The 23,999-nt window shown below is 58.3% G+C and overlaps 1 protein-coding gene across 1 annotated transcript; it reads left to right on the top strand.

Moving 5' to 3' along the window:
• The first annotated feature begins 646 nt into the window (after nt 1–646).
• LOC124236429 (semaphorin-7A) lies at nt 647–23,297 on the top strand. The gene is made up of 14 exons (XM_046655432.1): nt 647–858; nt 14,519–14,670; nt 15,131–15,172; nt 15,529–15,621; nt 15,835–15,919; nt 16,061–16,171; nt 16,798–16,937; nt 17,590–17,774; nt 18,660–18,768; nt 18,853–19,051; nt 21,656–21,783; nt 21,990–22,144; nt 22,356–22,417; nt 22,743–23,297. The coding sequence occupies exons 1-14, from the start codon at nt 687–689 to the stop codon at nt 23,102–23,104; spliced, it is 1,995 nt and encodes a 664-aa protein (XP_046511388.1). The 5' UTR covers nt 647–686; the 3' UTR covers nt 23,105–23,297.
• The last annotated feature ends 702 nt before the right edge of the window (nt 23,298–23,999 follow it).

The following is a 23,999-nucleotide window of genomic DNA, read 5'->3' as shown; positions in this document are numbered from 1 at the left end:
TGAGTTTGGATTTTCTGAGCATACACCAGCTGGCTGGGGGGAGGCAGCCCAGAAGACTGCTGGGTGGGGAAGGGGGAGAAGGGAGAAGGGAGGGGAGGGAGCCAGGCCAAGATGAAAATCCCCAGTGTTCTCACAGTAGAACAGTGATGGGGTGCTGAGTGCTCCCCACAGATGGTCGACCCTCTGCCCCACCCCCTCATCCCCTTAGGGGAAAGTATCTTGTTCCTGCTTGTAGGCTCAGAGGGAGCGTGTCCACTCAGGCCAGCCCATCTTCTGAGAACCACAGCCCTCGGGTCCAACCCACTTAGCTGGCAATTCGAGGTTGCCAGGTAGTAGACTTGTGTGTGCCCTCCAAGAGATCCTCCCTGACTTCTAGGCCATCCGCTGGGGAGAGCAGATCTAAGGCCCTGAGGGGACGCGGCCTGCACAGAAGACCACAAGTCTGTCCTGTCCCCGCCCGCCCGGGTTCTCCCCGCGGAGGTGCTGGGGAGGGGACGGCGAAGGTTCCCGGGGCAGCAGGCACTTCGCGCCCCTTTGCGCAGCCGGGAGGCTAGCAGGGCTGTCGGGGCGGGGGAGGGGCGGGGTGGGGTCAGGCGTTTGACTCCGCCTCCTCGCGCTGGGCTCAGCCTGCGGTCGGGCGCTGGCTCAGTCTAGGCTGCTCGCCGCTGTCGCTCCCGGGCCGCGGGATGACACCGCCTCCGCCCCGATGCGCCGCCCTCGGCGCCCCGCGCGCCCGCGTCCCCGGTCCGCTAGCTCGGTCCGGGTTCCCGCTGCGGCTGCTGCTGCTGCTGGTCTGGACGGCCGCCACCACCCAAGGCCACCCGAGGAGCGGACCCCGCATCTCGGCTGTCTGGAAAGGTAGGTGGCGCCGCGCGGCCGGCGGCGCGCGGGATCGGACGCCGTGCGGGGCGGGTGCGGAGTGTGCGGCACCGGAGGGAGTGCGTGAGCGCGGCTCTGCGGGTCTCGGGCTGTCCCCGCGGGGAGCGTGCGGGTGTGGGTGAGTGTGTCTGTGTGAGCTGGCACGCGGGAGCGGGCTGCAGCGCGGTGCCGAGCGAGCGGCGGGGCCCGGAGCCCCGGCTAAGTCGCTCCAAGTCCGCGCGCAGCCGGGAGCCGCAGCGCCGGGGCGCAGGGGGAGGGAGCGGGCCCCTCTCTTGGCTCAGAGCCGCTCTCGGTTCTCCAGGGCCGGGGCCTCTGTGCAGGAGCCTTTCTCCTGCTGGGACCCCCACTCAGGTCTCCTCTTCCTGAGCTGCGGGCTCTGCTGTAGCGCCCGGCCCAGGCTGGGCCGGCAAGTGGGGCGCGGACCCCTTACCGCCGCCGCTGCGCTCCGGCTGCGGAAACAAAGACCCCGCTGCCTGCCCCCGCCCTCGCCCCGGCCCCGAGCGCGGGCCGGGTAAAGGGGTGGGCACCCTATGGCGAGCCGGGACACGATGCGGTGCGGAGGCTTGGGGCACCCGGGCGCTGCCTCTGCAATGCCAGGACCGGCCGCTCCCCCCTTGTCCGCACGTGGCACTTGTCACCAGGAATGGGTGCCAGCGTAGGGGGCAGTGCCCATTGCATGGGGGGCGGCCGCTGGGACCCCCAGGCGGTGGAGCTGGGGCAGGGGTGCAGCTTTTAGGCCGCGGTGGATATGTTAACCTGGGGGACCTGTCTCTCCCTCAGGGGCGCCTCAGTTTAGACTCCTGTACAATGGGACAGAAAGCCAGCTAGGTGGGGATTTGAGGCTTTCTGCTGCGAGGGACTGAGCTCCCCTCCCCTACATCACACACAAATGCCTCCCTGCCCCTAGGCCGACTGGGCTCTGTCCCCAAATTTGGCAGCCTGGTGGTCACCCTGTGGTGGTGGTGGACTGTAGGTGGGGGTTGAAGAGACTGGTCTGGTCTGGCCCGGCTGGAGCCCTTTGATGCCTGAGGCGGTTGGCAGGGATTGCCTGAGCCTGAGCATTATCTGGGGCAGGTATTCTTAGCAGAGAGAGAGTAAAAAAAAAAAAAACCCACGCATAAAATGAGTGGCCCAAACTGCGGCTGCAGTGGAGGAAATGTGACTTGTCCAAGGTCACTGGGCAGCGAGTGAGCTCACAGTGCAGACAGAGGTCTCTGATCTGGCACAGGACCAGCGCTGGTTCTGGGTTAGGGAGGAGAGAAGGATTTAGGCAGTTTTTTGGCCAAGAAGGAGAGACTCTGGGCGCCAGCTCTGCTACCAAGAGGCAGATATTCCTGGTGGGAGTGGAACAGGGCAGCTGGACCTCTGGCCATCTAGTCCTGGTGGACACCTGCACACCCCTCAGTCATACCAGCTCCAGCCCAGGCTTCCTCTGCCTTCCCAGCATCTTTGCCTTGCCTCAGTCCTCTTGGCTGTCCTGGGCAGCACAACATTTGGGCATTCTGAAGAGGACAAATGGCTATGTCTGAGTGTTCTGGAATCTCCCCCTGCACCAATCCCCTTGCATTTGGCTCTGCTTACCCCTATCCCCTAGTCTTCGCCAGATCCCTCCCCCCACATAATGCACACCCACCTCTTAGCAGTTAATGTGCACCTCTCCATCATGGGCACTTAGTCCCCACACTGAGGCTATTTAAAGCTGTTTTCAGTCCTCTTACCCACTTTCAAAGCTCCCAACCCAGCTCCACCTCTCTTTCCCCTGCACACTGTTCACTGCTGTAGCCACACTGGCTGTGCCCTCTGCTTGGTAATGGCCCACTGGAGTCCGCCAGCCCCTCACCTATCTTGTCCAAGGGCAGTCTGTGGTCTTCTTTGCCAGTGCCAAACGCCCCACTGACCAGACAGACTCTGCCATCAGCCTGTCCCCCAGGACCACCAGCTGGTGATGGTATGCCTGGCTGACAGCTGTCTTCTATTTCCTGTGGGATGGCACATGGCAGTCGGACACGAATGGGTTTGGGCAGGGCAAACCCAGGAGTAGAGTGAGAGGAGGACCCTCCAGCCTTGCTGTAGTATAGGCCTAGGTCCTTGTATACCAGTGGGTGGGGAGTACAGGAGGAGCTGGCCTCCAGGAACAACTAGATCAAGGATAATGGTGATTCTGGTGCCACTTCTGTTTGAGGCATAGATGGGGGTTTTAGTTTTAAGGCAGGACAGGTGTGGGGACCGGAATAGGTATGGAGGGTTCTTCTTTGTCATTTATTTTCTGCTGCTTGGACCCCTAATCCCTAGAGAAAGATTAGATCAGGGAGTTCTGGGAGGGTCCCAGCCTGCACTTGTCTGAATCTCGATGCCTCTCCAGCCTGATGAGTCCTGGCCCAGAGCAGCTCTGAACACAGAGAGGGATGTGCCAGCGCTGACCTGCTGGGTGCCCTTGAGCTCCGCACCTGTCTCTGACCCTCAGAGCTCACCAGAGCAGGAAAGGCTCTGGAGGTTGTCCTCCAGGGGCTGTCGCTGTCACTGGCACATGGGCCAGTCAAGAATGTGAATGTGTGGGCCTAACCTCCCTGTAAGCAGGGGCTGGAGGGGAGCGGGTTGCAGGTGAGGGCAGGAGGTTGGCTTGCCTATGTAAGCTGTACACTCCTCTTGCACTCCATCCTTGTTTGGGGGAGATGAAGAAGCCCAGGAAGGTCCTGACCCCCAATGTCAGAGGTGAGCCAGCCTGTCCACAGCGAGAAAAAGAGCCCAGTCTCCACCCGCCTAGCTGGCTTTGCCCTCTTCCTTGTCTTGTTAAACAACAGGATGTTATTGTTGACTTGCCTGCTGCTGGGGGAGCCATTATGGGGCCTCTCCCTAGGGCAGGGGTTGTTGTCACCTTCTCCAGGGGATGAGGTCACAGCTGGGGCTCCCCAAGCATCAGCATTTCCAGTGGAAATCCTTGCCCCCTTGGGGACTTAGATGTGCTCATCACCTTCAAGGTGAACTCCCCGTGCGGAACAGGGAAGGAAGGCAATTCCCAGGAGGAGAGGGGGTGTTTCCTAAGCTGGGAGAAATGGGAGAGATGCCCAGTGATGTCACCAGAAGCTTCCTGCCAAGCTCTGTGGCCTCTCAGTCCTGGCTAGTGAAGATTCTGAGAGCAGTCTGGAGTGGGGTAGATGTTGGCCCAGGCCTGCGATGACCATGGTGTGGGGAGAGATGGGAAGGCGGGAGCCTGGTTCTGGTCTCAGCTCTGGCCTGATTTTCTGTGTGACTCTGAGCAAGTTCTTGCCTTTTTCTGAGCCTCAGTTTCCTCAAATGTCCAAAGCAGGTGGAGGGAGAAGCATATGCTTATCAGAGCACTAACCTTCTGGGATTCCTGACTCTCTGGGATGGGCAGAGGCTCTGGTGGCCTGTGCAAAGATTAGCTTGAGGAGAAATTGAAACCTGGGAAGTCAGGGGAAATCCTTGAGTTGTGTGTTCTTTCCTATCTTTTTCTCTCCTGAGCCGAAGGCTGAGGATCAACTGGAGAAAGCTGCTCATTGATTTGTGGCCTCAAGGATGGAGATAGTAATTCAGCATTTTTGACATTTGCTGGGGCCAGCCCTATGCTGGTCCCAGCGCTGGGCTTGGGGATCCAGGGATGAGAAACTAGACAAGTCTGTAGACTTCTCATTGTAGGTGGGGAGACAAGCTGGCAGGTCAGCCTGCAGTTAGGATGAAATGTGGCAGGGCCTGTAACAGAGGGCGGCTGTGGGAGTTGAGGAGGTACGTAACCCAGTCTGCTCAATCAAGGAGGGCTTCCTAGAAGAAGTGGTGAGTCAGGATGGGCTGGGGAAGAGAGGGACAGGAGGAAGCACCTGGTGTGACAGGATTTCAGATCCAAAAACTTCATCTAGGACCAGGGAGAGGAGAGGAGCCAAGTGGGGGCCTCAAAGAGGGAGATGTTGAGTCAGCCTGGTTCTGGGGGCTCCCGGAAGGTTTCTTGCAGGAGGGAACATCTGAGCTGGGCCACCTGACCTTCCACAGCCAGCCCAGCAGTGGGAAAGAAGGACCATGGCAGGCAGGGAGGGCCTCCTGTGTCACAGCTCCCTGATAGGAAGCTGGGACTGGGTCCAGAGAGAATAGGGCTTTCTGCCTTACTCCTGACCACAGGGGTTCTCCAGGTGAGGAGGCCTGTCCCTCAGCAGAGACTCTCCATGGGGGCAGGAGCTCCTCCAGCACCAGCCAGGCCCTGCTGGCAGGGGAGGGGCAGATGCCCTTTCTCTGAGCAGCTTCCCTTCCAGGAACCTTTACCTCCTTAGTGGGGGTGGGGATCACTCCCTGGGCGGACAGCAGCAGGGAGGGCTGGGCACCCTTCTTTGAGGAAGGCCAGGCCAGGGCTCTTAATGTGCAGGAGAGAAGCTGAGGCTCAGCTCAGGGGAAGGGGTCCAGTGAACTACAGGGGGCAGTGGTGGGAGTGGGTGACTCTTGGTTGGCCTCTGGGGCCCCAGCTGATGTCCTGTCCTCCACCCCCAGCCCTATGTCCGTCATTTTAGCCACTGCAGGGCCGTCTGGCTGTGTCATAAGAGACTGACTACACTTCCTCTCCTCTGGTTGGCGGCTTGGGGGCCAGAAAGCTTCCCCTTCTCTTGGTTTCCTTTTTTGGCCAGGACTGGCTGCCCCAGAAGTCTCCTCTCTCTCAGGATGGGGGAGGAGGGGACCCTCCTGGAGCATGGAGGACTGTTGCCCCTTGTTGGCCCCTTCCTCAGAGAACATGAGCTTCCCCCTTCCCAACCAGTGCAGGTCCTGAGGGACCAGGAGATCCATCTCCTCCCTGCCCCATGGTACTGGGCTCCCCGCTAGTCAGCCTCTAAGCCCTTTCCTGCCCCCGGCCGGGGCCCAGGCCCTGCTGTGTCTCCAGGACTGTGCTCTGGCCTCCTCAAGGCCCCTCTGTCCCTCCGTGTCGCTGTGCTGAGCGATCCTCCTAGAACACACGATGACAGAGCTGCTGCCGTCCCCGGTCCTGCGTGGTAGCCAGGCCCCACTCCCACCTTATCTCCCACACTTTTCCCCTCACCACTCCCCAGCTCCCTACATTTTTCTGCCTCAGGGCCTTGCCCTGCTCGGCCGCCCTGCACCCCATTCACCCTCCTCCTCCTTTCTCCCAGTTCTATCTCACTTCCTCTAAGGGACTTTCTTGGATGACTCCAGCCCACACAGCCTGATGGACAGAGCACGTCAGCAAACAAATGTCAGAGATGAGCTGGGCCAATCACACATTCCACAGATGGGGAAACTGAGGCCATAGATGACAGGGACTGACCCCAGGTTACCCAGTGAGACTGGTAGTGCTGGGACCAGGGCTCTGTCTTCTGCCCCGAGCCTACTCCTGGCCTCAGCTTTTGGCTCCCCCGACTTGTCTGCTTGTCTTCATGCTCTGTTCCCAGGCTTGGAGCTCCCTTTCCTCCTTGGCCAGCTCAGCTGAGCCTAAGATCTTCTTGCCCCGGCACTGTCTGCTCCCAGGAGCCCCACTCTTCATGACTGTCCTCCCTTCAGGATCTTAGATTTGGGCCAGCTCAACACACCTCTTCTGGTCTTTTCCTCGGGGCAGCTGGGCCTCAGGTCTCCAGGGCAGGTCGATCTGTGTCACAGTTTGGGCTAATCTGGGTTTAACCATCACGGCAGCCTGGGATTAGGCTGATCCTGCTGTGCCTCCTGCACCCCCTACTTCCAGACAGGGGCTGGGCTCTGTGCCAGCACCCCCAGGGGCAGCCCTCGTGGTGGAAGGCAGCCACCCCCATGCCGGGCCCTAGGTCTGTGTTCAGCTCTTCTTGGGGAGAGAGGAGGAGAAACCCCTAGGTTTGCCCTCAGGGAGCACACAGGTGCCTGGAGAGGTGCCTGCTGCCTGTGACTGGGGCGGGGTGGGGGGCACTTGAGGACATCAGGAACCTGTAGGTATAGCCAAGGACTGTGACAGAATGTGAGAGCAGGAAAGGTTAGAGTGGGGTGGTGCAACCAGGGAAGACTTCCTGGGGGAGAGGGAAGAGCCAGGCTAGAGCAAGGGGCAGGAACGTGTGGTAGGGGCAGAGTGTGACACAGGGAGCCGCTCATGTTGTTTGTCTTCTGAACCCCAAGCTCTGGGCCAGCCTAGTGAGGAAGAAAGGTCACCGTGATCAGCTCGGCACCCTGTCAGCTGCGCAGGAACCTGGTCTAGGGTGTCTCCTTGTCTGACATTTGAGTTTGGCCTACTCTAGTCCTGCCTGTCTCTACTTTCTGAGCTGCCTCCACTTGGCTAGCCCTGGCCTCAGCTTGGCTCAGGGACCGTGGAATGAGAGGAGGCCTGGCCTTCACCTTGAGGATCCCACAGTCCGGGTGAAATCCCACCAGACAGTGTAATCTGAGAGAAGAGGGTGTGTGCCAGATGGTGTGTAGCACAAGGTCACAGGAAGGACGGAGCTGTGAGGGCTGGAGTGGTCTGGAATACTTCCTGGGGCTCAGGGGGTTGAGGCTAGATCTTCAAGGACAGGTAAGACCATGTGCACAAAGAGAAGGAGACGGGGCAACCCGGGGGAAGGGAGAGCATGAGCAAAGGTGTGGAAGTGGCAGGGAGCCGTGGCAGAGGTGAGCAGAGATGGGTGGGCCTGGACTGTCTGGGAGACGAGTTGGGTCCTGCTGAGATGAGCAGTTGGGAGCCATGGTAGGTTCTTGAGCTGAGGAGCCAGGGGTGGAGGTGAGTGTTTCTGGCCAGTGCTGGCTGGGTGGGAACCTGGCTGGGCAGATAGTGAAGAAGGATTCATGAGCATACCCTGTCCTTTGCTGTGGTCCGTCCTGGACCATACCATTTTTTCCATTGTGGGCAGAGATCTCAGGCAGACTTATCTTCCAATTAGTCATGCTGATCAGCACTCAGTGCCCTGCTGCACCCCCATATCCCTCCCCTGCACCCTCCCACCTTGGGCCTGCACACGCACCTCGCTGACACATGCTTTCTTTAGGGCATCATGGATGGAGGTCAGGCCTTCATTGACCAAGTGGCCTCTGACCAGGCTCTACCCTCTCTGAGCCTCAGTTTCCTCATTTCTATGGGAGGGGCTGGCCTGGAAGCTTCTAAGGGCCTGTCTATGGATCACAGTGTTGTAAGCACAGATTCCAGAGTCAGCCTGCCTAATTTCAACCTCTACTCTACCACTTAGTAGCTGAGTGATCCTGGACAAGTTACTCAACTTCTCTCTGTCTTCCTGTCCTCATCTGTAAAATGGGGATAATGAGAGAACCCACCTCATAAGAGTTCAGTGATGATGAAATGAGTTACTATATCTAAAAATCACTTGGAATAATGCCTGGCACATGGCAAATGCTATGGAGTGGCTAGGTGGTGGGGATATCATCACAGTCATCAGCATCTTCCTTCTTCTTCAACATCTCTGATTTCTGAAAAAATGCAGCCCTGGCAGCCCAGCCCCTGCCAGCTCTCCCTAAGTGGCTGATCTGGCTGGCTGCCCTTGCTCTGGGCCTCCGCCCACCCTTGCCAGTGGCCCAGGCTAAGGGAGCTGGGGAACCGTTTGTTTCTCAACAGTCTTCCCGTCCTGCCTGCCTCCCTCTGCTTGGGGTGGTCTGGCCATCCTCTGCCCTGGCTCTGGGCCCACGGGCAGGCCCTGTACTCTGCCCATACTCTCCTTTGAAGGAGCCACCAGCTGACCTTGGCCTCACTTTGGGGCTTTTGGAACCTGCTGGGCTGAAGAACGGGCGGAAGGTGGACAGGACATGGTGTTCATCCTGGGCTTCCTGCCTTCCCTGGGCTTGGAGCCTCCTCCTTGCTCCAGTTAGGCCTCAGTGCCAGCCTTCCCTCCCTGAGCCCCCAAATCCGGCTCGGCTCAGCCTCCCCATAACTTGCTCTCCCCCCAAGTCTTTGCCACAGCTGGTCTCTCCACCCACCAAGCCTCTGGTCCTTGGAGCACATGATGCAGTGCAGAGAGCACACAGCCCTTGCTGGCTCAGAAGGCTCTTGTTTTCTTGTCTATAAAACAGGGATGTAGACTCTTGTCCTGCCTTCTTTGCAGGGTGGTTGGGGGATTTGGTGGGCTAGTCGGTAGGGGCAGGTGAAGATGTGGCCTCTTCTGCTCCCTCCACCTCCAGAAAGCCGTCTCTGACTTCTCCAGCGCTCAAAATCCCACGCTTTCCCAAAATGACCCATGAACTTAACCCTGATTCTTTTGTGATTTGTTCCCGGAATCATGGTGGGTCATAAAACCTAGACCTTAGCAAGTACCAGCCCCTCCAATCCATAAGGGAGGACAGTGAACTCAAGAAGGCCCAGCCCCTGGGCACAGTCACAGCCAACCAGCCAACTGGAGCACAAGGCTTCTTGGAGCCAGGGCTCAGGCCACACGTGAGATATGCTCCCCCTCTACGCATCACTGACCTTGTGGGGAGCACACTCCCCCTCAGTCCAGCACACAGCTTGTTCTTCCCTGGCTGATAAAGAGAGGCAGACGCCCCCGCTCCCCCCAGTACTGCCTTGAGGGTACGCCACCTGCCCCAGCACACGGCCCTGGCCCTGCCCGCAGCCGTCTGGGACCTTGCCCTGCCGAGTGTCACCAGCACCCTGACAGCAACCATAACCCCTCCTTAGCATGGGTCAGAGCCACTCTGGAAACCAGGTTTTGGTGTATGAGGAGCAGTTTCTCACATCCTCGTCCCTGGCTATATGGGGAGAGACGAAATCACTGAAACATTTACTCCTTTGCCCCCACCCCGGTGGAAAGATTTCCTCTGCCGCTCGGCTCTGACGGAGCAGAGTTCCATCATTAGTCACTCCTTTGGATTTGAGGCTTTAATTGCTGAAAACCCCTGGGAGATCAGGGCCCCCCATGGAAGGTAGGTGGGTGGGTGATTCCCTTCAGTTATCAGGTTGATGACATCACCTAATGGGCAAAGGAGGGAAAGGTAGAGAGCAGGATATGATACAGAGAAGTAGAGAGAAGGTGATATACTATAGCTTTTTGCAGGTCAAGAGGGATGTGGTCCTGGAGGGCTGGAGCTGGGTGATGGGTACCAGAAACCCTGAGCTTTGGCCAGGCATTACCCCTACCTCCCTTGCTGTGTACCTTGGGCCAGTGGCACAGCCTCTCTGGCCTCTGTGCTCCCTCAGCTCAATGACTGTTAGATCTTCTCCTTTCCACCTTGACCTGTGGGGTGTGGGTTCCAAAGGCTGGAAAGGCTGCAGGCTAATTCCTGGCTTCCACATGGACCGTCCCTCTTCTCTCTCGGCCAGGTATGTGGTAGGCAAGGGTGTGAAGTGGGCTGGGCCATGCCGGGTGGAGTGCAGCTGTGGGAGGAGGTTCCTGCCAGATGTGGAGGTTGGTCTGACTGGTCCCTGCTCTGTGCCCTGGGCCTCTCTGGCTGCCTGACTCAGCCATTCCCTGCCGGGTTCCCGTGTTCCTGCTGTTCTCAGAGCCTGCCTCAATGCCCACTTTCAAGGGCTCCTTGAGGTTAGCATTCCAGGCCTGTCTGATCAGTGGGTCAGGTTGGAAGGCTGTCCCTGCCGAGACCAGACTGTGGGGCCTATATCTTGTTGCTCCCTTCATATGAGGACAACAACAACCCTGTATTCCAGCCCCTACTCCACCCTCCCCTTGAGCAACTCTTTCAAAAGCAATGAGGATATGGGGATGACAGGGACCAGAAGGTGACAGCACCAAGAGTGAATGAAAGGAATGATGTTCCACCAGGCAGGTCTGCATTAGGAAAACCCACCCTAAAGACGTGCAGACTCGGCTGCTGGGACAGTGGTGGGAGGGTGGGGCCATGAGAGGAATCTGATCCTATTCGTTCTAGCAGTATCAGAGCCCCATGGCCAACCTGGCTGGGGGCTGTGACTAGAGGGGACTGCCTCTCACACCCAGCCATCTTCTTGATCTTCATCTCCAGCTGGGGCTGGGCCTGGGCCTTGCTGGTCCTGCCATGTGAGGAGCTGGGGGACTCAGAGCGGGCCATGGAGTCTGGCCAGGTAGAAGGCAGCCTGAGTGTTCTCTTTTTCGGTCCAGAAGGAGCAACTGGTTCAGAATCACATGGGGGTGGGGGGTTTTGTGCCCAGCCTGCTTCTGGGGCCAGGCCCACCCTGGGTGTCCCTAGCCCCCTCCCCTGCCTGAACCCCTGGTTATTCTGGGAGCTTTTAGCTACCACTTAGTCAGCCACTAATGCGTCAGGCCGGGGAGTGAGGGGGGAGACACAGTGCCAGACGGTGCTCCTTTTAGATATCCAGAAGGGGAAGCAGAGGGGACTGGTCAGGCAGGGGGAGTGGGGTGGTGGGGGGATGCTGGAGGAGGGGAGGCTCTCCCAACCTGGCCAAGCTTGATGCTGGCCTTGCTGGAATGGAGGAATGGGCAACACTGGAGACTGACGGACAGTGGGTTGGTGTATCCTTGGCCTGCCGCACCTCTCCTCCCCCATCACACTCAGGGCCTCAGCCCACCTTCCTGATTCTTCTCTCATTAGGTCTCTGTACCTACCATATAGTCAGCTTTCCCACCTTTGCTCAGGCTGTTCGCCATGCCTGGAATTCTCTTCCTGCCTGTTCCTGACCCATCTAGTTTTGATCTGCCTTCCCCATCCCTTTGGATTCATAAGCAAGCAAAAAGGCGGATTTAGGGATGCGGCACTTTCTCCTGTGGCTGGGCCTTTGTAGGGGCAGCCCCTGGCCTGCTCAGCTCCTGCATGGGCAGGGCCTTGAAGGCCACCCCCTCCCTGGCCCAGCCCTCTCTGTGTCGGTGCCATGGGGCCATGGATCCTGGCCACGAAGGCTTGGTGCTGCCTTCACTTCCAGGCAGCCCTCCTGCTCCTGAGCCCCCAGCCCCCCGCTCCTGCGACCTGAACAAAGCTTCCTTTCATGTATTCATGGAGCTGCTGCCGCTCAGACACTTCCCCGGCACAATCAGGCCCTTTGAGGGCCTCAGGCAGTGCGGGAGCCGGGCTGGGGCTGGGGTGGAGAATGGGCCGAGGCCTCATCCTGGGCCCGAGCTGGTGCCATCCCCCCATACACATCACCAGGCACAGAGCCGGGGGTGAGGTGGGGTGGGAGCTTGAGGGTCAAGGGAGGCAATGCTCCTGGGCTCCTCTTTGTCCTTCTGCAAAATGGGGGGAGCAGTCCCTGCCTCCCTGCCTCCCGGCAGCTGCACCCAGGATGTGAGGGGACCTGGGCTCAGGCTTGCAGATCAGTGCAGAACTGTCCTGGCCCTGGCACTGCAGCCCCCCTGCGCCACACCCAGCAGCAGGCAGCCCTCACCTGCCCTTTGTGTCCTTGGAAACACTTTGTGAGCAGCAGAGTTCTTTGCCAAGATGGTTTTGCTTGAGAGTTGTGGAGGCTTGCTTTGGTGTGCCTGTCTCACCCCTCTGACTGGATTCTAGGGTCGGGCCGGGCCTCCCCCTCAGACCTTGTTCTCCAGGGCTAGGCCATGCCTCTTCCATCAGGCTTGACTCCCCAGGGCAAGACTCTGTCTCCCCCATTGGACTAGACTCCTCAGGGCAGGAAATGCATCACCTCCCTTTGACAGCACTGCAACCCCCACAGGAGATCTGTCTCAGGGCCCACTCCGGTGCCTCTTTCCCCATGACTGGAGCTCTGTGTTGGCTGTGCAGGCCCCTCCTCTGAGGCCTGGGCTGAGGTGACTGGTAGAGGTGGCCAGCAAGGACTGAGGGGTGCGGCTCCCTTTGGCCTGAGCGTGGGGGGACTTCAGATCTTAGGCTCTAGCCCAGCATCTCCAGATGCGGACATGAAGCTTTTCTTGGCCACCTAGCTGGCTGGGGGAGTGGGCGGGGAGCTGGGGCTGCAGACTGTTTGGATCCCTGGCTGGGCCTTGGGGACAGTGGCTACTGCTCAGGCTGCAGGTGGAAGGGGAGCCATGGGAGCTGAGTCAGGAAGTTCGCCTGTCTGTGGCCTGCTGACCCCAGCACTCTGATTTTCTGGCTGGAAAGGCCTGGGGGCCTGAGACCTGCCAGCCCTGCCTGAGCCTTGGGCAGTACTCCTCCTCCCACCCAGCATGGAGCTGGGCTCTCAGCCCCTTCCCTGCACAGCTGGGGATGAGGGGGATTGAGCCTTGGGGTGAGGAGCCCTGACATCCTGAGCTGCTCAGGCTGTCTGTGGAGTGCCCGAGGAGAGCCAGGTGAACCCCAGGGCAGTGAGCTCAGCACTTCTCTATGGCTCATGGTGCTGGCATCTCCCTGAACACTCCTGAGAACTGATACTCAGTCTGAACAAGCCAGTCTACCCTGCCTCCTAGTGTGACCTTGGACTAGTGTGTCCTCTAGGGACCCTCAGTTCCGGCCTCTGTACAGTGAGCCAGGCCGCAGCTGAGGTGAAGACTGACAGTATCCCACTTCCAGGGATGACTTGGCCTTGCAGAGGTGTATCTTAAGGAAAGGGAATGCAGGTGTGGGTAACATGGGGTGTAGTGCTCCTTGCCCCTTGTTGAATGCAGAATCGGTAGGAATGGCTCAATGGCAGCAAGACGGATTTGGGGAAGACTTGAGGAAATGGCAGTTCTTTTTTGTCTGGGCTGGAGTGTGTCCTGCTTGGGTGTCATTGCTAGGCTGGCTGCCCCTGAGTTTGCTGCAGCTGAATAAGCAGTGGTCAGGCCGAGTTCCTGGGTGAGGCCCCAGGCTGGTCAGAAGTAGGAAGATGCTATCTGTGGCTGATTGCTGGGGGCACAGCCACAGGCCGTCCTGTCCCTATAATTTAGTCCTGCAACCAGGACAACCTCAGCAATGTCACCGGAGATGAGACATCTTCTCCCCGGAGGCGGTGGCTGCAGACAGTTTCTTTTTTGGGTAAAATTGTCCTGGTCAGCCCTTCTACTTAAAGGCCCAGGCTGTGCTCTGTGAAGGGCTCCCTGTCCCAGAGTTGCTGGGGAGGGAGGGCTGATCTTTACCCCCACAGCAGGCTGGCATTTCTGTGGAACCAGGCCACAGCAGGTCAGGCCGCAGAGTCCAGCTGGGGGCAGGAGCATGGGTTCTGATTCAGGGCCTGCTACTGACCGTGTGACCTTGAGCTGCCCCATTCTGGACCTCTGTTTTCCCAAGTAAAATTGGAAGGAGTGGACGTTAAAATTCCTCTCCAGCTCTGATCTAAGCTGACTGGCTCACTAAGGGGCTGCAGTAGGCTGGGAGGGGTTGGAGAAGGCTTCCTGAAGGGTGGGATGGGGTTCTGAGCAAAGTGATTCCTGGGAACCTGAGCTCTAAGTGGGGTGCTCAGAGGCCCTGCTACCTGCAGGGGGTGAAGGTGGCTCTTGCTATGCCCTGGGAAGCAGAGCACCTCACAGAGCAGAGCCAGGGAGCCCTGGTCCCTCCTGCCCAAGCCCAGCCCTTTAGGAACAGTAGAGTGCATCTGTGTGTGTATGTGTGGGGTCTGTTCTTCCCAGGGGTCCCTAAATCCTGCCACTACCCTGAGGTCACACATATTATAGGGTAGGGGCCATGGCTTTGGGGTGAGGACAGCTAGTTGCTGGACCCCACCATGCGACCTCTCACTTCTCCCTACCATGGCTCTAAGTCCTGGCATCGTCCTAGCCCAGACCCAAGCACTAGTTGCCAGGCAGGTACTGGTGTGCCTGGGGGTGGAGGTGGGGCCAGGATCTTCCTGCCCAGGGCCTAGTCTCAACATTTCTATCAATTGCCTCCTCCTCAGGCCGCGCAGGGCAGGACCGGGTGGACTTTGGCTCAGCCGAGCCTCACACGGTGCTTTTCCATGAGCCAGGCAGCTCTTCCGTGTGGGTGGGTGGACGCGGCAAGGTCTATCTCTTCGACTTCCCTGAGGGCAAGAACGCCTCGGTACACACGGTAAGCCTGGACCTCTCTGCCAGCCCTGGGGACACAGCTGAGCCCACCCCCATCTCTTTTCTGATCTCCCTCCTGGCCTTGGTGAGGGGCCTCGGGGAATCTGAAGGAGCTGGCATCTCTTCCTAAGCTGGTCCTCCCTTCGTTATATGCTGTAAATAGTCCTTGGGAGGCTCCCTAAAGGTAGTCCAGATTGGGATGGGTGTTGGGGTGGTATGGAGAAAAGCCTGGAGCTAACACCCCATGGCCCCTGTCTTCTGAGATCTCAGGCTGGCCCTGAGCTTCAAGCTTTGGCTCCAGGCATCAGGCTGAGCAGCCTGTGTGATCTTGGGTAAATCACTCACCCTCTCAGAGCCCTAGTTTCTCATCTGTAAAGTGAGCTTGTCCTAGGGATGCATGGAAAGCACTTACAGGGGCAGCTTGCCCTGGCACAGTGGACTAATGCTTTCCGCCTTCCTCCTAGGTGAACATTGGCTCCACGAAGGGGTCCTGCTTGGACAAGTTGGTGAGTCAGGGGAGGGAGTGCAGAGGGGAGGCTGAGTTCCTTGGAAAAGGTATGGGAGTCCCTGAGAATCTAAGGAAGGAGTCTTGGCCCTGCCTTGGGAGCCCTAGTCTGGGAGTTGAGAGGCAGCCCTGCTCTAGGGTTCCCAGTCTGAGAGGGAGACACACTTCTTGTCTGGGGCATCTGTGTCCTTCCTCTGTTCCTGGGGGGCTGGACTCAGCTGCACCCACTCTGGGCTCTTCTTGGGGGCTGCCTCCTGTGCACAGACTTCTGATGCCTTTTTTCCTAAGTCTGAGGGTCCTGGTGCTAGGCCTGCCAGGGCCTCCAACCGACCTGTCTCCTTTTCCTTCCCCCTGCAGGACTGTGAGAACTACATCACGCTCCTGGAGAGGCAGGGCGAGGGGCTGCTGGTCTGTGGCACCAATGCCCGGCGCCCCAGCTGCTGGAACCTGGTGAGAAGGCCCCTCCCCATGTGCCTTCAGCTCACCCTCGTCTGGGGGGGGCTTCTGCCCCTGATGGTGGGAAGGAGGTGGGGGAACTTTGAGGCTGACTTCACCTTGTATAGAGTCCCTGGGAGGATGGGGACCCTGGCTGGGAAGCTGGCACCCAGGGGAGGCAGTGGCCATGGGATCATGTGGCTGTCTGACCCCCTTGGTCTCTCCCAGGTGAACGGCACCGTGGAGTCGCTTGGTGAGAGGAGAGGCTATGCCCCCTTCAGTCCAGATGAGAACTCCCTGGTTCTATTTGATGGTAGGGCTGTGACTGGAGCCCCGGAGGGCTGCTGCCCTAGCCTGGGGGAGGGTGGTCAGCTCCGTGTCCCGTGGCCCAGGCCCTGGGGTGGGACTTCTAGGAGCTATCTGCTCTTACCCATGGCTCTCCCACCATACCCAGGGGACGAGGTGTACTCCACAATCCGGAAGCAGGAATACAATGGGAAGATCCCTCGGTTCCGTCGCATCCAGGGCGAGATCGAGCTGTACACCAGTGATACTGTCATGCAGAGTGAGTCAGGCTCTGCTGGGCTGAGGTGGACAAAGGAGTGTGAATGTGCAGGGCGGCAGATGAGATCTTCATGTTCCCTGGGAGGGCTCCTGGAAGGCTGCTGGGGCCACAGGCCATCAGGAAAGCAGGAGCTTGGTACAGGCCTAAGTAGCCAGAGCTGAGGAGTTAGCCTGGCAGGGAGCAGGGGAACAGCAGAGACAATGATGTGAAGACAGGATGGGCCCAACACACTCTGGGAACAAAATGCAGGAAGACCCAGGCCCAGTGTGGGGTCCCTGGGAGCCATAGTATATCCCTCTGCTGAGCTCATGTGGGAGTAACACCCCCACCATCCTCATTAGGGCTCTGCCAATTAGGCAGAAGTGACATAGGGGGCCCCAGGGACCTCCTTACAATCCCCAGGCATGAAGTCATTGCTCCTGGGCCGATGACACCTTTGTATGAGAGAGCAAAACAGGTGTGGGTTCGGGGTGCAGAGTCTCAGGGCCCTTAGGGTGTTGGATCTGATGTTCTGAGTTTTATCCCAGATCTGATTTGCCCCACAGACTTGGGGCTTGTGCAGGGTTGGGGTGAGTGCTCTGAGCAGGCTCCCCAGCCTCACACCCATTCGCCTGCATCCCTGGCAGACCCGCAGTTCATCAAGGCTACCATCGTGCACCAAGACCAAGCCTACGATGACAAGATCTACTACTTCTTTCGAGAGGATAACCCTGACAAGAATCCCGAGGCCCCTCTCAACGTGTCCCGCGTGGCCCAGCTGTGCAGGGTGAGCGAGTGGCTGAGGGGGCAAGACTGTGTGTCTCTGCCTGAATAGGAGTGAGTGAGTGTGTGAGTGCCTGTGTGCAAATGTGCATGTTTGTGTAAAGGAGTGTGTGAAACGTGTGAGTCTGTGGGATTGTGGAAGTAAATGTGTGTGTACAAGAGTGTGCATCTTTGGGTGGGTAAAGATGGTTAGGCTCCTGTGCATGTGTGATAGTGTACAAATGTGTATATTCGTATGAGTGTATATGGGTGTGTGCATGAGTATGAAAATGTGCTTAAGTGTGTGTGTGTGTTTCACTTGCATGAAGGTGCTGGGATTGTGAGTCCATGTCACGTGTGTGAGTGTGCATGTGTGAGAGTGGGCAAATGTGTTTCTGAGCTGCTCTGCTCTGTGGGGACCTGATACCCTTACCCTGCAGGTCCCCACTGCTGGCCATGTGCTCTGGGTCAGCCAGGCCTGCTGGCTGGAGCCTGACCCAAAAACCTGGCCTGAGTCATGGGGCATCTCTGCCTTGTCCCTGGCAGGTCCTGGCCCCTTTCAGAGCCTCCCTTCCTCCTCTGAAGCCTGGGTGCTGGCATCCCTGGCAGCAGGTGCCTCAGGTGTGGGATAGCCCGTGGGAGTGCTGAGTGGCCTCCTTTCCCCTCTCCCCTTCCAGGGGGACCAGGGTGGTGAGAGCTCATTGTCGGTCTCCAAGTGGAACACTTTCCTGAAAGCCATGCTGGTGTGCAGTGACACCGCCACCAACAGAAACTTCAACAGGCTACAGGACGTCTTCCTGCTCCCTGATCCTAATGGCCAGTGGAGGGATACCAGGGTCTATGGTGTTTTCTCCAACCCCTGGTGAGTGACCCTCGTCCTGGGGCTGGCATTGGTTAAATGTCCAGTAGGGGTTGGAGGGCGTGGGCCCTGCTGAGGGGATGGCTGACGTAGCATGATAGGGACTCCAGGCTCAATCGACAGGGCTGTTGCTGGGCCTGGGGCAGGAGACAGTCAGTGCTCAGGGAGATGTGTGTGCTGGTATGGTTGTGAGTCTGTACACATGGGCGTGCATGCACATGCCGTATGCATATTCATGGCTGCACCTGTGTCTGTGTGTCCACCAGCTGTGTGCTCAGAGCAGGGGCTGGGCCCTGGGAAAAGGCTGCTGAGGCCTCTCGGGGTGCTGGGTGCTATCACACCTGCTTGGGCACTGCCTGCTGTCTGAGAATTCACACCTCTTAATCACTCTTATTGATTGAAAACAAGGCAGGCAAAAGTGTTGAGTGTGTGTGGGGAGAGGTGGGGGAAAGGGTGGGGAAGCCAAGGCCCTGTGGCTCCTGTGTGGGTGGACCCGGCCGGGCTGAGAAGGAGACATGGTTCTGGCCTCCTTGGGTGTCAGTGTCCTGCAACTGTGCCCAGAGAGGTTGGAGAATCACCCCCAGGGATGCACAGGTTGGGAGTCCTCCTGCCCTGGGGTTGGCCTCTGAACTCAGTGATTCTGTGACAGAACACAGGTTGTAGTTTTAGATGGCAGCAAAAAGGAATTAGGTTGAACTTCCTTCCCTCTCTCCCTCAATGGTGTTTGGCCCCCAGGATAGTCCCTGCCCTCATGGAACTCTCAGGCCAGAGAGCTTGGTGGGAAGGCTGCGTTTGTCTGCAGCACCCTGTCTGGTGCTAGGCTGGCCTGGGTGAGTGGAGGTGGGTGGGTCTTGGGCCTCCCCTGAGGTGGGCTCTGTGTCCCCGCAGGAACTACTCGGCTGTTTGTGTGTATTCCCTTGGTGACATTGACAAGGTCTTCCGCACTTCCTCGCTCAAGGGCTACCACACGGGCCTTCCCAACCCTCGGCCTGGCAAGGTGAGCTGTGACACCCGCCATGACCCAGGCCCCAGCCCCACCTCCCCGTGACCCCACTGACCTGGACCTGTTCTTCTTGCCCAGTGCCTCCCAGACCGGCAGCCGATACCCACAGAGACCTTCCAGGTGGCCGACAGTCACCCTGAGGTGGCGCAGAGGGTGGAGCCCATGGGGCCTCTGAAGACACCATTGTTCCACTCTAAGTACCACTACCAGAAAGTGGTCGTCCACCGCATGCACGCCAGCCGTGGGGAGACCTTCCGCGTGCTTTACCTAACCACAGGTGAGGGGCCACCTGCAATCCCCTGGGTCTGCTTTGTAAAAATGGATATGAAAGGTATAAAGAATAATGCAATTAACATCAGGTTGGATCTTTCTACCTGGAAAGAAGAATTCAGTGACTAAGCGCTGTCAGGGGTTAGTGGAAGAATCAGGCAGGTAGGACTTCCTGGAGGAGGTGGGGGCAGAGGGAAAAGGGGAAGGCATCCTAAGATGGGAAAAGAGCAGGTGCCAGGATTCAGAGGCAGAAATGTGGCGAGTCTGAGCAAAGCCAGTGCAGATTTGGTCCAAATGTCTTACTCATGAAGATGGTAGGAAGAGCTATGGAAAGTCAGGGAAAAGGACCTGGTCACTGGGTATCCTGTGGGTCTCTGCCACGGAGAATAAGGAAGTCAGACCCTCTTCCTGTCTTTGGGATTATGCAAGTGTGAGGAAGCATTTGATGTGGGGTGCAAAGAGTGTAGTGAGATGTGAGGAAGGACTTCCAGATGACAGAGCCTTTGCAGTCTTGCAGAGGACTGCAGGGGCACCTCCTCTTCTCTGGAGGAGGCTTCCCTGGGGAAGCAGGGTCTTGCTGACCCCAGCAGCTGGGTGGGATGCTGTGAGAGATGCCCTTGCATTCTGGGAAGCTTCCAGCCATGGAGGAGGCAGCCCTGAGCTGGGTTTATGGCAGCTTCCTGGTCCCAGGCCATGGGCAAAGGGGGCTCCTGGCAGCAGGCCTGGAGGTGAGTGTTGGCAGGGCTGCAGGCCTTCCTTGAGACTGGGTGGTGATGCCATCAGAAAGGGCAGTGTCTCCCTCAGGTGCCTAGCACCTCTGGGGCCACACAGTCCAGGCCTCAGGTATGCTCCTCATTTGTTCACGCCAGCTACCCCCACCCACCATGTGACTTCCTCCTGTTGCTTCACCTTGGGGTTTTCTAAGGGTCATTTGTTTCTAAGTGGCCTCATTTGTTTGGTTCCTGGAAGCCTCTGGGACAGTAATTTCCCACTGAGCAGGGCCTGGCTTCTGGGTCCTGAGACCCCACCTCTTTACTCCTCCATTCATCCTCGCTGCACTCACTGGCCCCTGTCCTTGCTCGCCTCCAGCAGCGGCTGGCCTAGCTGTTGTGGTCAGCCAGGGGGACGTTGGGGCACGGGGATACAGGAGAGGAGGGGTCACACATGCAGGACTGGGAGCTGGGCTTGGGCCGAGGGAACCATGGGCTCCCTTCCTCCAGACCTGGGAGGCCAGCACACTTGAGTGATGAAGGCAGCTGTCTCGATTCTCCCTGAGGGCCATCAGAGAGACACCATTTTGGAGCCTGTAGCAAGAAGAATTGGGGCCAGAGAAGAAATAGAACTTTCTAGGCCATTTGCAGAGAATGGGAGGCTCTCATAGCTGGGAAAAGCCATGGCAGTCTGTCATGGGGCTGTTGTGGAAGGAGGAGAAGGGCATTGTGTGTATAAAGGCAGTGACTGGGCTGGGAGCTAGCTAGGCCAAAGGAGCATCGGGCCCCTCACAGAGCTGCAGAGCGGGGCTCACAGACACTAGAGGAAATTCTTAGGCAGGCGATCATCTGCTCATCTGACTGCTTTTTTGGGGCAAGTGATGCCCTGGGAAATTGGGAGGGAGGAAGAGGGAGGTAGGCTATTCTAGAAACTGGGACAGCGGGTGAGGTGGGATTGGGAAGATGCAGGGGTCAGGATGCCTACTGGTCCCCCACAGGTGTGAATGGAGAGAGCACCGGTTTGGGAGGCAGCAGCCTAATATGTGAACCTGGGAATCCCTATGTGGAATCTAAGGTCCATTTCAGATCCAAGATTTTATAAAAATTAAAAAATCCCCTAAGACTAAATGCAATGTGGGGTCCTGGATTGGATCCTGGAACAGACAAAAGGCATTAGTGGAAAAACCCGTGATATCCCAGTAAAATGTGTAGTTGAGTTAAATGTGCCTTGTCAATTGTTTGGTTGTGACAGATGTGCCACAGTTACATAAGATGGTGATGTGAGGGGAAACTGGGTGAAGGATATCTGGGAACTCTGTACTATCTTTGCAACTTTTCTGTAAATTTGAAATTGTTCCAAAATAAAAAGGTTGTTTAAGTAATCCTCAGAGAGTCCAGGAGGCAGGGGAGTCAGAGAAGAAGCTGAGGGGTGGCATTTTGATGCCTGTGGGTTCCAGTCACCAGCTGTGTGACCTTGAGCAAGTTGCTTAGCCTTTCTGAGCCGCATTTACGTGTCTTCGAATTGGGGAAGATAAGACCTCCAGAGTGTGGAGGATTAAAGGAGGCAATGCTAATGTGTAGGGCAGATGTGGGGCGCTTGGGACTGCTGGGGTTCTGTTCTTCATGCTCCAGCTTCCCCTGTGGCCTTGGGGAGCCCTGGGCCTCTTGGGAGGGCCTCCCTGGCCCAGCCTTAGAAACTTACTGGGTTGCCCTCGGGCACCCATGTCCCTCCCCAGTCACGCCCTCTTTTCCCCACCCCACCCGTCCTGTGACCCTCATCTGAACCATGACTTCCCAGCCTCCCTCACCCATGTCTTTCCTGGGCCAGCCCAGCCTAGAGACAGGCTGCCTGGCTCCGTGGTGGGACTCCTGCCCACTGACCCTCTGCCTCCCGCCCACAGACAGGGGCACCATCCACAAGGTGGTGGAGTCAGGGGAGCGGGAACGTAGCCTCGTCTTCAACATTGTGGAGATCCAGCCCTTCCGCCACGCAGCTGCCATCCAGGCCATGTCACTGGACGCTGACCGGGTGAGCTTCCCCATCCCCACCTCCACCCCTTAGGGCTACCCAGTGATGGCCAGCTGAGGACAGAGATACTTTGCCTGTGATTTGCATGTCCTTTCCAGAGCCTCTGGGCCCCAGGGCCTGCCAAACATTTGGAACTGTGTCCTGGGGCATAGAGCTCAGTGTCGGCATGGGAGCCCTGGCCTGACTGAATCCTATTCCCTTTTCAGCGGAAGCTGTATGTGAGCTCCCAGTGGGAGGTGAGCCAGGTGCCTCTCGACCTATGTGAGGTCTATGGTGGTGGCTGCCACGGCTGCCTCATGGCCCGAGACCCCTACTGCGGCTGGGACCAGGGCCGCTGTGTTTCCATCTACAGCTCCCAAGAGTACGTTGCCCAGGATCCCTTGTTCCCGGGAGAAGGTAGACGGGAGTGTGGGTGGTGTTGACGGGCTGCAGGAGGCAGCCCTCTGGACCCTTCTGGCCAGACCCTCCTCTGGTGGACACAACTGCTGATACTGGGTGGGGGGTGAGGACAGAGGAGGGGCCAGACCTGCAGCTTCCTGTCTGCTTAGCCTCTCTCCTCCTTCCAACTCCAGGCCGGTGCTGCAGTCCATTAATCCAGCTGAGCCACACAAAGAGTGCCCCAACCCAAAGCCAGGTACCTGATCTGGCCCTGCTGGGGCCCCAGTCCAAGGAGGGTGGTACAGCCATGTCCCATTGCCCTGTCTGAGGGAGACATGGTCTGGTCCTGGCAGCCTCAGGCAGTGGGACAGGACGGTCCTGTGGAGGGAACCCCCTTGGTGTGGGTGTGGTTGGGAGACGGGTGGGGTGAGGGAGGTGGGGAGAGTAAGGATGACACTGGGCGCCAGTTTCCCCATGTTCATTTAGAAGCCTTGGCCTTGGAGGCCAGTCAGTAGGGGAGGACACAGCCTGCCCTGAGAGCCCTTGGCCCCTCCTCACAGTGGCCTCCCATCCCTCCCCAGATGAGGCCCCACTGCAGAAGGTTTCCCTGGCCCCGAACTCTCGCTACTACCTGAGCTGCCCCATGGAGTCCCGCCATGCCATCTACTCATGGCGCCATGGGAAGAATGTGGAGCAGAGCTGTGAGCCCGGCCACCAGAGCCCCAACTGCATCCTGTTCATTGAGAACCTCACAACCGACCAGTATGGCCACTACCACTGCGAGGCCCAGGAGGGCTCCTTCTTCCACGAGGCTCAGCACTGGGAGCTGCTGCGTGAGGACGGTGCCACTGCTGAGCACCTGCTGGGCCACGCCCGCACCCTAGCGGCTTCCCTGTGGCTAGGTGCCCTGCCCATGCTTGTTCTTGCCCTCTTTGTCCATTAGGGCCTCATGGGGCTGGGCATGCTGCAGGCTTCTAGTGCCAAGGGCACTAGAAAAGTCTCACACCCAGAGCTGTCCGGGCCTGGGAGCTCCTTAGCCACCACTTCTTCCAGGGGGACTGCATAACCCGATGGGTCACCAGGCCTGGAGATGGCCAGCCGCGGGCGGCTGCTGGGCCTGGGTCGGGTAGGGGTGTGGGAGCTGGAGAATGAAGGCACTGACTGTGAAGCTGGGGCATTGGTGACCCAAGACTTTATCCTCCTGAAACTGTTTTTCAAAAACTCCTCCTCAAACTTGACTAAATGCAGTGATGCTTCTGGCCCAAGAGCCAATTTGGAAAGGAGAGCTGGGACCCCATCTCTGGACCTTGGGACCGAGACCTGAGTCCTTCTGGACTCGCTATACCCAAATTGCCCCCTCACCCTCCCTCCTGCCATGGCTGGGGGTGGCTGGTGTTCCTGCAGGCCCAGGGCCGCCCTCTGCGGCCACCTCGCCAGCCCTGAGCCCACTAGGCAGCCGCCTTGCATGTTTATTGAAGGATGTTTGCTTTCCGGACAGAAGGACGGAAAAGGCTCTATTTTTATGTTAGGCTTATTTCATGTATAGCTACTCTGACTGCATCTGTATGAAAATACCAAAACTACATACTGGGGGTGGGGTGGGAGAGGGAGGGGCTGGGGAAGGGATGGATTGTGGGGGGTCCCAGTCGGAGGCTCCTGGGGATGGGATAAGAGGCCAGGGATGGGCATGGTTTCAGGGAGAACGGCATGAGCTGACTCTGCCCTGGAGCCCAGTCTGAGGGGACATCGTCCAAACCCTGGTGTGAGGGTGGTTATGGGAGGGGGTGGGGTGAGGGAGACAGGGGAAAATGAAGGAGAAAACTGAGCCCTAGGTTCAC

Source organism: Equus quagga, chromosome 2 (assembly GCF_021613505.1).
Source record: "Equus quagga isolate Etosha38 chromosome 2, UCLA_HA_Equagga_1.0, whole genome shotgun sequence".
Lineage (NCBI taxonomy): Eukaryota > Metazoa > Chordata > Mammalia > Perissodactyla > Equidae > Equus > Equus quagga.
Note: the sequence above shows the minus strand (reverse complement) of the source record. Positions and strands in the feature narration are given on the sequence as shown.